The 13823-nt window shown below is 40.8% G+C and overlaps 1 protein-coding gene across 3 annotated transcripts; it reads left to right on the top strand.

Annotated features, from left to right (window-relative positions):
* The first annotated feature begins 2847 nt into the window (after positions 1 to 2847).
* LOC139386640 (SERPINE1 mRNA-binding protein 1-like) lies at positions 2848 to 11896 on the top strand. 3 transcript variants are annotated; one of them, XM_071132387.1, is made up of 9 exons: positions 2848 to 3225; positions 4520 to 4709; positions 5029 to 5163; positions 5275 to 5343; positions 5502 to 5579; positions 5943 to 6144; positions 6664 to 6717; positions 6929 to 7129; positions 10181 to 11896. In XM_071132387.1, exons 1-9 carry the CDS (start codon positions 2970 to 2972, stop codon positions 10238 to 10240), a joined length of 1245 nt encoding a protein of 414 aa, XP_070988488.1. In that variant the 5' UTR covers positions 2848 to 2969; the 3' UTR covers positions 10241 to 11896. The 3 variants fall into 3 exon arrangements, with proteins under 3 accessions (XP_070988488.1, XP_070988489.1, XP_070988490.1); XM_071132388.1 differs by having other exon boundaries at positions 2859 to 3225; positions 4523 to 4709; XM_071132389.1 differs by having other exon boundaries at positions 2949 to 3225; positions 4462 to 4709.
* The last annotated feature ends 1927 nt before the right edge of the window (positions 11897 to 13823 follow it).

Raw genomic sequence — 13823 nt, 5'->3', positions numbered from 1 at the left:
TACCCCACACATTCAGTCGAGCAGTGAATTTCAAACAGATTGAACCACAAAGACCAGGGAGGTTTTTGAAAGCCTCGCAAAGAAGGACACCTATTGGTAGATGGGTACAAAAAACAGACATTGCATATCCCTTTGAGCATGGTGAAGTTGTTAATTACACTTTGGATGGTGTATCAATACACCCAGTCACTACAAATAATTTTTATTTTGTATTTTTTTCTCTCCCCAATTTGTAGTTGTATGTAGTCTTGTCCCATCGCTGCAACTCCCATACGGACTAGGGAGAGGTGAAGGTTGAGAGCCGTGTGTCCTCCGAAACACGACCCCGCTTCTTGACACAATACCTGCTTATCCCAGAAGCCAGCCACACCAGTGTGTCGGAGGAAACACCGTACACCTGGCGACCGTGTCAGCGTCATGCAGTCGCTAGAGCGCGATGAGACAAGGACATCCCGGCCGGGATGGCTGTGATAGGATAAAACTGATGATGGATCAGCAACATTGTAGTTACTCAACAATACTAACCTAATTGACAGAATGAAAAATATTCCAAACCATGCATCCTGTTTGCAACAGGGCACTAAAGTAGTACTGCAAAAAATGTGTCAAAGCAATTAACTCTTTGTCCTGAACACAAAGTGTTGTATTTGGGGAAAATCCAATACAACACATTACTGAGTACCACTCAACATTTTCAATCATAATGGTGGCTGATTATGTCAAGGGTATGCTTGTAATTGTTAAGGACTGGGGAGTTTTTCAGGATAAAATATCAACGGAATGGAGCTAAGCACAGGCAAAATTCTGGAGGAAAACCTGGTTCTGTCTGCTTTCCACCAGACAATAGGAGATGAATTTGCCTTTCAGCAGGCCAATAACCTAACACTCAAGGCCAAATCTACACTGGAGTTGCTTACCAAGAAGACAGTGAATCTTCGAGTGGCTGAGTTACAGTTTTGACATAAATCTACTTGAAAATCTATGGCAAGACCTGAAAATGGTTGTCTAGCAATGATTAACAACCAACTTGACAGAGCTTGAAGAATGTTGAAACTATTAATGGGCAAATGTTGCACAAACCAGGTGTGGAAAGTGCTTAGAAACATACCCAGAAAGAATCACAGCAGTCATCGCTGCCAAAGGTGTTTCTACAAAGTATTGACTCGGGTGTGAATACTTATGTAAATTAGATATTTCTGTATTTCATTTTCAAGAAATTAGCAAAAAAAAATCTAAAAACATGGTTTCACTTTGTCATTATATATCTATTATAGTAGATGGGTGAGAGAAAACAAAACTAATTCATCCATTTTTATTCAGGCTGTAACACAACAAAATGTGGAATAAGTCAAGAGTTTGAATACTTTCTGAAGGCACAGTATGTAGTCAAAAGTCTAACCATTGCCAATTGTATTTCAGTCTAAAATCAACATTGCCAAATTAGAATGTGTTCAAATGGATATTTCATTGGCTGAATTGTTCAACAACAGGGCAGCAGCAGATGGTCTTGTCTGTATTGCAGAGCATGTGAGCTGTGTAGGCCCAGTTTACTGGTGTAACAAAGACACCCGCCCTGTTTTTACCTGATACCTGTATCATGTTACACACACACCCAGGTTTGCTGTGGTGTGGTGTAGCCTTACAAACCATGATTAGGGTTATTTGCGTGGTGTGGTTTGCCTTAGGCCCACACCAATTATCTCTATCTTATGTGTTCCTTTTGTTATGTCACTTCATTCATAAAAGATTATGTGGTGATGGATAGTGTCACTCACACCAAATGCAACAGTATTTTGAACAATGAGGCTAATATAGGAGTAATATCCCACTACTAAAATGGGTCTCAGGTCAAATGTGAGTCATATTGTACTGTAGGTCTAAAGAGAAATACATTAGCACATAGGATATAATGCCAGTTCCAACATGACATGGATACTTCCAATAAGTTTATTGGTGCAAGATGCTTGTAATGTCACCGATATCGTACATGGCACACATTTCACTGACACCACTTTAGGGCGTTATGAGGAGAGGCATTTGCTTGCCAAATTGCTTTGTCACAGTTGAGTCATGTGAGTGTCTTGCTCATGCGTTTAAACTCTGTAGGAGGCTTATGTACAAACAAATAATATGATTCCTTCTACAGGGGCTAAACTATTACAAGGATATTGTATTCATAGAATAGAGAATTATAAAAGCTAAATTAACATGGCATCCAATATGTGACCTTGTCGCCAACAGCTGTGTTTGGCTGGATGGTTGAGTTCCCAAACTTCCCACTGATAGGTTACAGAGAAGTGACTAGTCCGATCAAATCAACTCAAATTGTATTGGTCACACATATTTAGCAGATGCTATTGCGGGTGTAGCGAAATGCTTGTAAATATTTCCCTGCCTGCCCTCTACACACAAGTTTGTTTTCTGCTTTTTATAAACCTACAAATCCTCCTTAATCTTCAGAACACACAGAGAGAGCTGCTGAATATTGGGATTTGGAAATGCTTCACTTGGAAAAAGGTCCCCTCTTCCCCTCTCTGTCTACATTTCCTGAAAGCATTAACTGCATATTGGATATTTATTATTCTCTTCTAAACAATAAGGCAATAAAGGTTTTTATTGGCCATCAGTATATTTATTGTTACCGACCTACAGTGCATAGGCATTTTGTTTTTGTCAATTAACGTAGAAATTATATGTCATGGCTAATGCGATATAGGAATAATTCAACAGTTATCACCTCCTGACACGTGAGAAAATGTGCATGTGTTTACAAACAGCATATTGTGACACCCTGCTTGGCAAGATAAGTACATACCCCATATTATATGGCGCACTACTGAATGTCCCGGATATTCCTCGCACCGGAAGAGAAGGGGTACATTTCCCAGCCATCTTGTGGCAGTATCTAGCGAATTGTTCGCAGCCAGCCTCGTAGAATCGGAGGTAAATCCCGCTGAAGGGGCGCCATCATGCCCGGACAACTGCAAGAAGGCTTCGGCTGCGTCGTAACGAATCGGTTTGACCAGCTATTGGATGATGAATCAGATCCGTTCGAGGTGTTAAAGGCGGCGGAGAACAAGAAGAAAGAGGCGGCCGCAGCTAGTGTCACCAAGTCTGCAGCCCAAGCTGCCAAGCAGCCCAAGAAAGAGTCACAGAAGGACAGGAAGAATCCGCTCCTTGACAAAAAAGATGAAACTCAGGCTCCAGTACCTCCGAAGAAAGAAGGTAAGGTTCACACGTTGGTATTGCGTTTAAATATTTCAAAACCTGCAAAAACCTAGCCAGCTTGGTAACAACAGCATGATGAGGGTCAACATGGTACCTGTCCTGTTGTCAACAGAACCCACTGCAAACATGCACATATCCAATGCATGATTATTGGACAGGCTAATGCATTGGATATGTACTGTATATCACCCAACAGTGCACTCACGCTAACCTGTCGCAGATATGAATTCCACCTGCAGGATGTGGATTGTTTGTAGATGATACTCCAGTGGTAGTTGCGTAGTAAAATGTGTTTGTCATGAAAAAGCTCGAGTTTGGTGGTCATGTATATGAATTAGATAACTTATTTATTTGCTGAGCAAAAAGGTAGCTGGCTCGTCTAGGATTTGCGGGGCATGTTTGCTGCGCAGTTAGCTAACGTTAGCTATTCTTCAAAACACTGATGCGACTAAACTGTATAAAATAAATATCGAGTTTAACGTCAAGGCCCGTGCGTTATCCTGCAAGTACATCATTGGGTAGGTAGCTAGCCAACCAAAGTCCCATGCTGGTTGTTGTTGTTCCAGCATTTTGGTAGAAACAGGCCAACACAGGTAGCAAACCTTGCACCGTTTAATTGATCTAGTTAATGCATAGTTAGCACTGTTTTGTGTTGTCTGTTCAAACGGTTTGTGCAGTAACGTGTTGTGACAGTCGTTGACAGCGTGCTGGCGTTTCTTTGCAGAAGCATTTCCAAACAGATCATCTTAGCTACTTTTGTTAGCTAGTTTGCTGAATTAGTAGCTAAGTTACTAGGATTTCGTCTACGTGCATGCGCTGTATTTTTTTGTAAACAAGTGATTTGGCCAGATGTCCTTAACTACACAAGTATAAATACCATGCCTACATGCACTGAAAGCAGGCGTGTCTGCTGTCAAAGTAATAAACCACGACAGGGCGTAGCTAACACTCCACACCCTCATGAGATAGCTAATCAGCTTCGTCTGGTATGACCTAACACATTTGCTGACAACTGACACATATTTCGTGTTAAATGCTTACTTGAAGCTCCTCGTGCTATTCGTCTCTAGTCTAGACACCAGTGCATTATACCACTCTTGGTTGTATTATACTTTTTGGTTACACATTATTTGGCTCCAAAACATGTTTTAATCAAAAGGTATTATTGATTGAAAGAGTGGTGAATGTTCATGGGATTTTTCACTGCACAACCCTTTTCATTTGTCTCTGTAGTCATCTCTGGCCAGTGCTGATTGGCCACATCTAAAGCCTCCATGTGTTGTTGTGGTAGCAGTTATCAGGCGGGTGGGCCGAAGGCCAGACCAGCAGGGCCAGCCTGGCACCCAGGGCGGGCAGGGGGAGGGGCGGCCCACCGGCGACAGGAGGCCGGACAACAGGAGACCCCCACGCGAGCGCCGCTTCGACAAACCCCTTGAGGACAAGCCCGACGGTGGAGAAAGAGGAGAGTTCTCTGTAGACAAGTGAGTAATTGCTGTAGTAAATGACAATGGTCAGCATTTTTGTTGTTGATAATAAGGGTTGGTAATGTAAATCTGGTTGTCTAGGACGCATTGTATGCTTCAGTTTGTTACTTTTTAAGTGTCAGGTGGCACCAGACTTTGACTGTGGTGTAAAGAAAAAAGGGGGGAAAGTCTAAATTCAAATCATACTTATCCTTGCATGTTTTTTTGTTGGTTTTTTTTTCATTTTATTTTTAACTTTCAATAAAGTATTATTCATAGTCCTGAGCTGCTCCTATCTGCCCTCCTTGATGCAAAGTCTGTATGTGTCCCTCATCAGGCCTCTAGGAGACCGGCCCCCCAGAGGGCGCGGTGGCAGCCGTGCTGGGCGTGGTGGACGGGGCATGGGCCGGGGCGACAGCTTCGACTCCCGCGGCAAACGGGACTTCGACAGACACAGCGGTGGCGACAAACCGTGAGTCATTTCTGCTCCGAGTCCTCAAAGGATTTTTTGTGGGGGATTTGATCTTCAGATGCTCTGTAACTAGTGATGGTGGCACATTTGGTTTTATGTTTGTCTCAACAGTCAGAAATCTGAGGAGAAGCGTGGCGGGAGTGGTGTTCACAACCGGGGAAACCCCAAGGACGAAACGAGGTGGGTGTTCAAAAAATCAGAACCTATTTCCTTAAATGGAGACCGATCAGACCCATTATGTGCAAGGTCCTACACGGAGGAAGTCCTGGCTTTGTTGATATTGACTGATTTCTGCTTTTGCCCCAGAGGGGATAAATAAATTGAATTTCTGTTCCCAGTGTTGATGCCGAACAGACTACTGCCCCTGAGGAAACCCCTGAGGGAGTGGAACACACCCCTGCTGACTCTGAGAATAAGTGAGTACCCTCCTGGACTTGTCCAGTTAACCCCCCCCCACACACCCCAGGACTGCTGCTCTGACTGAAATGGGATAACCAACTAATTTCTCTCCTTTTTCATTTAACCTTTATTTTTACAGGTTAAATCAAATTTTTGCACAGGAAACCTATTCTTGGAGTTAACATCACTGTACCGGTTCACTAGGGTGCTCCATTCATACTGCTTCATTCAGTCTGATCTCAACATTCAATTCATCACATGGTCCACAACGCACGTAGCACTACAGTCAATCTAGAAGAAATCTAAAACGACAAACCCAATTTGAAAGCTAACAGACTGGTAATAGCTTGCCGTAACAGATGCGTCTCCGTCTCTTCCAGGGAGAACGAAGTAGAGGAACCTAAGGAAGAGGGCCCCAAGGAGATGACCCTGGACGAATGGAAGGCCATGCAGGATAAGGAGCGTGCCAAGGTGGAGTTTAACATCCGCAAGCCCAACGAGGGCGCCGACAGCAAGTGGAACAAGGGCTACATGCTGCACAAGTCCAAGAGCGAAGATGTCAGCGACGAAAAGCCTAAAGATGTAAGTGACACAAACTGTGCCAAATGTTTGCTTCTCTATCGCTGCGCTGTCATGTATATCTTATGTTTTGCCATTGTATTTAGTTGTATTTTTAACATTTCATTATTTTTTTCAACCCTATATTTGAGCAAAGTGTGTGTTATTTAGATTAAGGATGTGACTGAATCGTTTAAATCATTTGTTTTCATTTAAAATCTATCTGAAGTCAAAACATCTACGGATATACTCTACTGAATTAATATTGGTGAATGTTCAAGAAGTGTAGGATTAGCTGTACTGTTGCGTTTCAAGTTTGGAAAGGAGTTGCAATTAGAGAAGTTTGATTCTTATTGACTGATCAACGCTAAAGAAGTATGCACATCTTTAAGGTATTAATTTATTGTTTTGTTTATGTATTAGCCACCAAAAAGGCTGATATAAACCAGATTGTAATGCAAACCAGATAAAAACCCTCCCCATGAGGCTGTCATTACAAAAGTGCTCGGTCTTATTGTTGGTCCTTTCTCTTGGATGTTGCAGAGACCAGCTGTGATTGATACTCCGGAGATTGAAGAGTTGACCCCCTTGTTCAAGGTACCTGTTTCATATATTCAACCCATGACAGTTCTGATAAAACAAGCCTTCATCTACACATGCATACGCATTGGCATAGTAGTTGAATTATGTCGATCAATAGTTAGTATGTTGGCTATTTGAGTTTACATGGTTGCATGAGTGGACTCTTGTCTAAATGTAAAACTCTATCTCTGACTAAATGTAAACAAAGTCAAATCTCCTATATCAGGGCAACCCTGATGAAATCGGCCCGGACCACCACTTCCGCAAGCCCGCCAACGACATCACAGCCCAGCTGGAGATCAACTTTGGAGACCTGGGCCGCCCTGGGCGCGGGCGCGGGGGAGCCCGTGGAGGAAGGGGAGGCCGCGGTGGAGGAGGCGGCCGATCCGACCGTCCGGTTCGCGCAGGGGGAGTTCGACCCGAAAAGGTAACGCTAATTGAGGCTGTTGTAACTGACCACAAATGGTTGTAAATAATGATCACAAAAGGCTATGGTTACTAGGACCCTATAAAATCAGTTTTATTTTTTGCCTGATTCCGTTAAATTTTTTTCCCAAGTCCCATTTTCCAGGTTTCCGTTTTTTAGGTTCTCTCTCAAAATCACACTTGTTGATTTAAAAAAAAAAAAAAAAAAAAAAAAACAGAACATACATTTAAGTTCACAACAATGTTTAACCGCTCTAGGGTATGATCTGGCCAACATCCAGTGAGGTTGCAGAGCGCCAAATTCAATTACAGAAATGCTCATTTATAAAAATTCTGAAAACAAAACATATTTTACATAGGTTTAAAGATGAACTTCTTGTTAAACCAACCAGTGTTAAATTTATAAAATGCTTTTTGGCGAAAGCATACCTAACCCAGAACATAGCCCAGTTGACAAATTATTACAAACAGTAACCAGCCAAGCAGAAGCGTTACAAAACTCAGAAATAGAGAGAAAATGAATCCCTTACCTTTGATGGTCTTCATATGGTGGCAATCAGAAGACATTCATTTACTCAATAAATGTTCCTTTTGTTCGATGAAGTCTCTATATCCAAAAACCTCAGTTTTGTTAGCTCGTTTTCTTCAGTAATCCACAGGCTCAAACTCAGTCAAAAACAATCAGACAAAAAAATCTAAATTGTATCCGTAAAATTCATAGAAACATGTCAAACGATGTTTATATTCAATCCTCAGGTTGTTTTTTAGCCTAAATGATCTATAATATTTCTACCGGACAATAATGTCATCAATATAAAAGGTAAATAAGAAATCCACACGCGCCTGAAAAAACTCTGCGACAAGTTAGGGTCCACTCAGGGTCCACTCGTTCAGACTGGTCTTACTCCCTCATTTATAAGAATACTATACCCAAGCCTGAAACGATTTCTAGACTGTTGACATCTAGTGGAAGGCATAGGAACTGCACATGGAGTCCTAAGTCAATGGATACTGTAATGGCATTGAATAGAAAACTACAAAACCAAAAATAAAACTACTTCCTGAATGGATTTTTCTCAGGTTTTCGCCTGCTAAATCAGTTCTGTTATATTCACAGATACTTTTAACAGTTTTGGAAACTTTAGAGTGTTTTCTATCCAAATCTACCAGTTATATGCATATCATATCTTCTGGGCCCGAGTAGCAGTCCGTTTAATTTGGGCATGCTTTTCATCCAAAATTCCGAATGCTGCCCCCTAACCTAGAGGTTAAACCACATCAAGAGACCACTTTTGAGGTCTGAAGGGGGGGGGGGGGGGGGGGGGGGGGGGGGGGGGTTTTGGGTTTTTAACTTAACTTCTTGAGCATACTTGACACGCAGACGTCCCAAGTATGCCCCTGGAAATGCAAATGCGCTACGCTAAATGCTAAATGTACTCGTTACAACTCAATCTTTGATCAAAATTCACAAGCAGGGTATTGAATTAAAGCTACACTCGTTGTGAACCTAGCCAGCAAGTCAGATTTTTAAAATGCTTTTCGGCGAAAGCATGAGAAGCTATTATCTGATAGCATGCACCCCCCAAAATGCCAGCACGACACGTAAACAACAGATTTTGCGGTAGCCGGCGCTACCCAAAACGCAGAAATAAAATATAAAACATTCATTACCTTTGACGAGCTTCTTTCTTGGCACTCCTATATGCCCCATAAACATCACTATTGGGTCTTTTTTTCGTTTAAATCGGTCCATATATACCCAAAATAGCTTTGTATGGAAGTTGTGTCATTCAGAAAAAATCGTTTTTAAACGCTGCGTAATTTTTTTAAATTAAAAAAGTCGACGATAAACTTTCACAAAACACTTCGAAATCCTTTTGTAATCCAACTTTAAGTATTAGTAAACGTTTATAATCTATCAAAATGATTACAGGGCGATGTCTTTTCAATAGGTCTTCACTTGCAAAAACAATGGCATCTGATATCTCCCTCAACTGCATCCGGGTGAAGACTGGGAAACTGCAGGTCAGACAGAAGGATTTTCCAACAATTAATTCAATTGAAAATTAGGACAATGGCGCCATCGTGCGGAATTTGTATGAATTGCCATTAAATTCTGTTCTCTTTTAATAACTGGTGGAAGTGACTTATGGAAATTATTTTTAGCTTTCAGAGAGCAGTTTTTCTTGCGTTTTTCAATGAAACACACGATCTGTTATAGTCACAGCCGTGATTTAACCAGTTTTATAAACTTCAGAGTGTTTTCTATCCACACATACTAATCATATGCATATACTATATTCCTGGCATGAGTAGCAGGACGCTGAAAAGTTGCGCGATTTTTAACAGAATTTTCGAAAAAGGAAGGGGTAGAAGTAAGAGGTTTTAATGCAAGTGAGCACCAACAAGGGCTTGTTGTTTGGTTTAGCAGTCTTTCTGTAGTGCTCCTGTGATTTCAGAGGTGGCAAAACAAATTACCGCTGATGCAAATAATCACAATGTCATTCTGCCAAGTAGGCATAGAGTACTTTGTAGTCAACATTTAATTGAGATGGTTTTTGGGAAAGCCTTTCCATCTCTACCAGGTTATTAACATCATCGCTATCGGCTACACAAAGTGTAGACATAACGTGCACACACAGACAGGAGCGTCCCTGTGCTGTTTCAAATTTGCAGAAGAATCCGTAACGTATTTTGTCCATGTCTGATGATTAACTTGGGCTAATGTAATGCATTTCTGAATAAGTCCAATACATTTTAGTTGATTTCTCTGCAAAATTCAATACATTTTTGAATATTGTTGAATTGAATGTCTGGATTCCGTGACTCCATCCGCGTTCTCCGCAACGCAGCTTGTATAGGACCCTAGGTTACTGACCACAGAAAGCTGTTTTCACTGACCACAAAGTGAAATTCTGTGCTGAAGTTGACTATTGTTTTGAACTGTGTTGTTCATCTATAATCTCCCAACTGAAAAACATTTTCTCCCTATGACCCAGTATTCTCTTGAGCTTTTATAAATGCCTTATTTTTTTTCTCTCTTGGTCCCCAGCCAGGTGGAGTGTCTGTTCCCAATGTTGACGACCCAGAGGCCTTCCCAGCCCTGGCCTAAGACTTCAGCATCGCCACCAGCCCGCTCTGTCAGCGCCTCCACCCCCCCTCCTATGAGGCTTGCATGCTTACAACTTCAAGTATATGAGAGAAGAGAAAAAAGAGGAAATGATTTTAACGACGAAAAGAAGACAGTCATCCATACCATTCACAGCTGAGGACTGACATTTTAACCTGTTTTGAAAGGACTGATAAAAAGACAAAAAAAAGAGGAAAAATTACTTCTCTTGTTACACTGAAGCAAGTTATTGGTAGAAGTTTTGTATTTAGAGACAAGATAGCAGGGATGTTTTCATATATTATTTGTTTTTTTCAGAGATTATGCGTATATACTTCATGGATATTTTTTTGTATTGCTGCTTGAATATATGCATTTCCAAGATTGAGGTTGAAGTGTGTGTGTTCCTCCTTAGGCTTTGGCTGGCTTTCCTCATGACTTTACCTGAATATTTTGTGGTCATCTTAGACAAGCTTTTATTTTGAAGGGGTGACTTAAGTCATGCATTACTCAGATGTTAAACTTTAAAATATGTTTTAGTACCTTTGTACTAAATCTATGAACTGTGTTTTTAAAAGTAGTGACTCCTTATAAGTGTAATGTTTCTGCTTGTTATGCAGTGAAAGTTGATGCCTCTGGTTTCTTTTTATTTTCCTATTGATAGCTTGGCTCTTATTTTTCTGGTGGACCAGTGGTTGGTGTGTTTTATCCCTGGTCCAGATGTTACTACCTGTGTCTTTAGGGCAGCCATGGCCCAAATGTGTATCTAGGCTGGTCCTTGTAGGTTGTACAGGCTATACTATTAGTAACCTTAAGACCACTATGCGAATATATTGTATTTTGTTGTGTGTGTGTGAGAGAAGGTGTGATTGGGTTGACTGTGAACAATAATTACTTAAACACTTGAAGTACTCCCCTGCCACGGACTTGACATTCTCCAGGAACTTGACCACAAGTTGAAAAGCAGCTCGGTTTGGCCTGAAGTAGTTTTTATTTCTGAGAACATAGAAATGACTATCTAGGTAAGATTGTGGACATATCTTGCAATTTAGAGTCTTTGATAAATGTAGTATTTGTAGTCTAATCTTTTAGAGTTTGCAAAGCACTTGGTTCCTATCAGCACCAGAACTCTGAAGGTAAAGCCCTTTTTTTTTTTGTATTTTATTTTCCCTCTTGTGATCATCTTTGCTGTTATTTTTGCATTTTGTTATAATTACTACAGCAGCACTACAGCATAATTTGTCTGAAAGAAATGTGCCGTTCAATGTGGAACAATCGAGTGCTACAGAATGTATGACTGCTAATCGTGCTTGTAGTCATCTGTGTCTTGCATTTCCGGGCTAGGTTTTATTGTACCGAAGTAGGTATACTTCACACATTGGGTTTGGGGAAGGGGTACATTTTACTATTTTAAGTGACTGAAAGCTTTATATTCCAATGCTCTGGAAAGACTTGCTGGTAATACAGGGACACAGGTGACTGGAGCAAACCTTTTGTAGGACTGTTTGAGCCATTTGACGGTAGACTTTTCTGCAAACATCCCTGTTCTAATAAATTGCTTAGAGGTGTTAAATGTATTCTGCCCCTGGCAGTGAGTTGTGTGAGATCATTACTGTGACTTTTAAAAAGAACACTCTTAAAAAAAAGTGTTTTTCTATATTCAGGCTGTGTGTGATTTTTCTTGGGGGGGGGTAATTCAATTATGTCGTAAGATTGATAGGACTGCATATGGCAGCAGATTACATTGTCAACACAGAAATTATGTTTTAGGTTATATCCAGATAGCACATTTTAAAGGCCCAGTGCAGTCAAAATGTGGTTTTTCTATATTTCTACACTGAGGTTGGAATAATACTGTGAAATTGCAAAAAAAATATGATAATGCCCCTTTTGGTGTAAGAGCTGTTTGAAAAGACTGCATGAATTCAGCCTGTTTTGGTGGGATGGAGTTTTGGCCTGCCTGGTGACAACACAATGAGTGAATAGACCAATAAGAAAAAGTTCCAAACTTTTCTGCCAATAACAGCTAGTTTTCCCCTCCCTCAGACCACTTCCAGACAGTCCTAGCTAAATTATTGTTTGAGAAATAGCTAAGAATCTATTTTTGTTTTTTTCCCAACCATTTTAATTGCAAACTATCACAGTAAAGTACTTAATTGTTACCCAGTAATGATTTTATATTGAGAGAAAAACATCTGCATTGGACAATTACAATTTGATAAGATTCAAGTGTGAAACTAATACCATTGGAAATCACAACACACACTATTGGAAATCACAACACGCACAAGATGATGCCAACCATAGATTAAATAAATGTTCAATTTCTTAGGCCAGGCAGGCTTTCCTTATGACATGGAATATTGATATGAAAACCTGGTTTTACTGTCTATGATAAAAATATGGGAGTGTGGGCGCGTTCGAGAGGATCACTTCTGTCAGGTCGTCGACCATTGTTGGTCAGCGCTTTTCAAAGTGTGTAGCATTATGGTTATAAAAATTGTCTGGCTTGCAACTACGTGTCAACTGCGTCAACAAAAGTTGTGTGATCAAAGGTCATGCCGCTTTTGATGACGTCGCCGCAGTTGCTTCTCACCAACTGCACCCGCTGACTCAAATAATCAAAGCTTGAGTTTGGGAAACTGCTCTAACCAATGAATTGTACACACATTATGTTGCCAGTATGTATGATATGGGGGGTGTAGAAATATGTATTATTTATACAGACAAACATTTATTAACTATAGCAGCCATTTTGACTCTGCCATGTTGATCTGAGACTTGCTGTTGGAAAACCATTACAGTGTCGGGACTTTCGGCTGTTGTCGATGCACGTCCAACGACTTCACTCCTCGACTTTCGTCTCCAGTCGGTTGTTTTCGCCTTACCACTCAAACGCGCCTACTGTATTAATCTACATTCTGGCTATCTAGGTTTAAACTCCACAATTTGTACATCTAGGTAGAGTTGGGTTGCGAAGACTGTGGGCGGGTGGAGTGGACCTCTGTGACTACATTGAGTCACTGTCAGTCGATTCAAGAAAACAGTCAGTTGTTGTATTTAAAGGAAAGTTTTATAAAAATTGTGGATTTCAGCAAACAGAAAGGCATGCAGCTACAGAGGACAAGCAGATACATGTAACAGTTTATAATTTACATTTACAAGTATCGACTAACAGCTACTCAATGTTCAGTCCTCCCACAGTTATCTCCGCTCAACTCCATTGATGTGATGTACATTTTGGAGTTGAGAACCATTTGGGTACATTCTGTCATGACACTTTTGCATCCTACAAGGTGGCTACATTGTAGCAATGGACACGCTTCAGTGGATTACTTTTGTCAAGTCATTGACCATTATTGGTCAACGCCTTTCAAACTGTTGCATTATGGTTATGAAAATTGTCTGACTTGAGACTCCATGTCAACTGCATGAACTTTACAAAAATGTGATCAAAGCTCATGCAGTTTTTGATGAAGTCGCTGCACAGTGCAGCCATCGCCTGCATTGTGTGAGGCCCTATTTGTCAACCAATTATTAGGGTGTTTTTGTTTGATCAATGTGAATGTCTAAATACGTGACTGAA

The sequence above is a fragment of the Oncorhynchus clarkii genome, chromosome 28, assembly GCF_045791955.1.
Source record: "Oncorhynchus clarkii lewisi isolate Uvic-CL-2024 chromosome 28, UVic_Ocla_1.0, whole genome shotgun sequence".
Classification (NCBI taxonomy): domain Eukaryota; kingdom Metazoa; phylum Chordata; class Actinopteri; order Salmoniformes; family Salmonidae; genus Oncorhynchus; species Oncorhynchus clarkii.
This window is presented reverse-complemented; position numbering and strand designations above follow the sequence as displayed.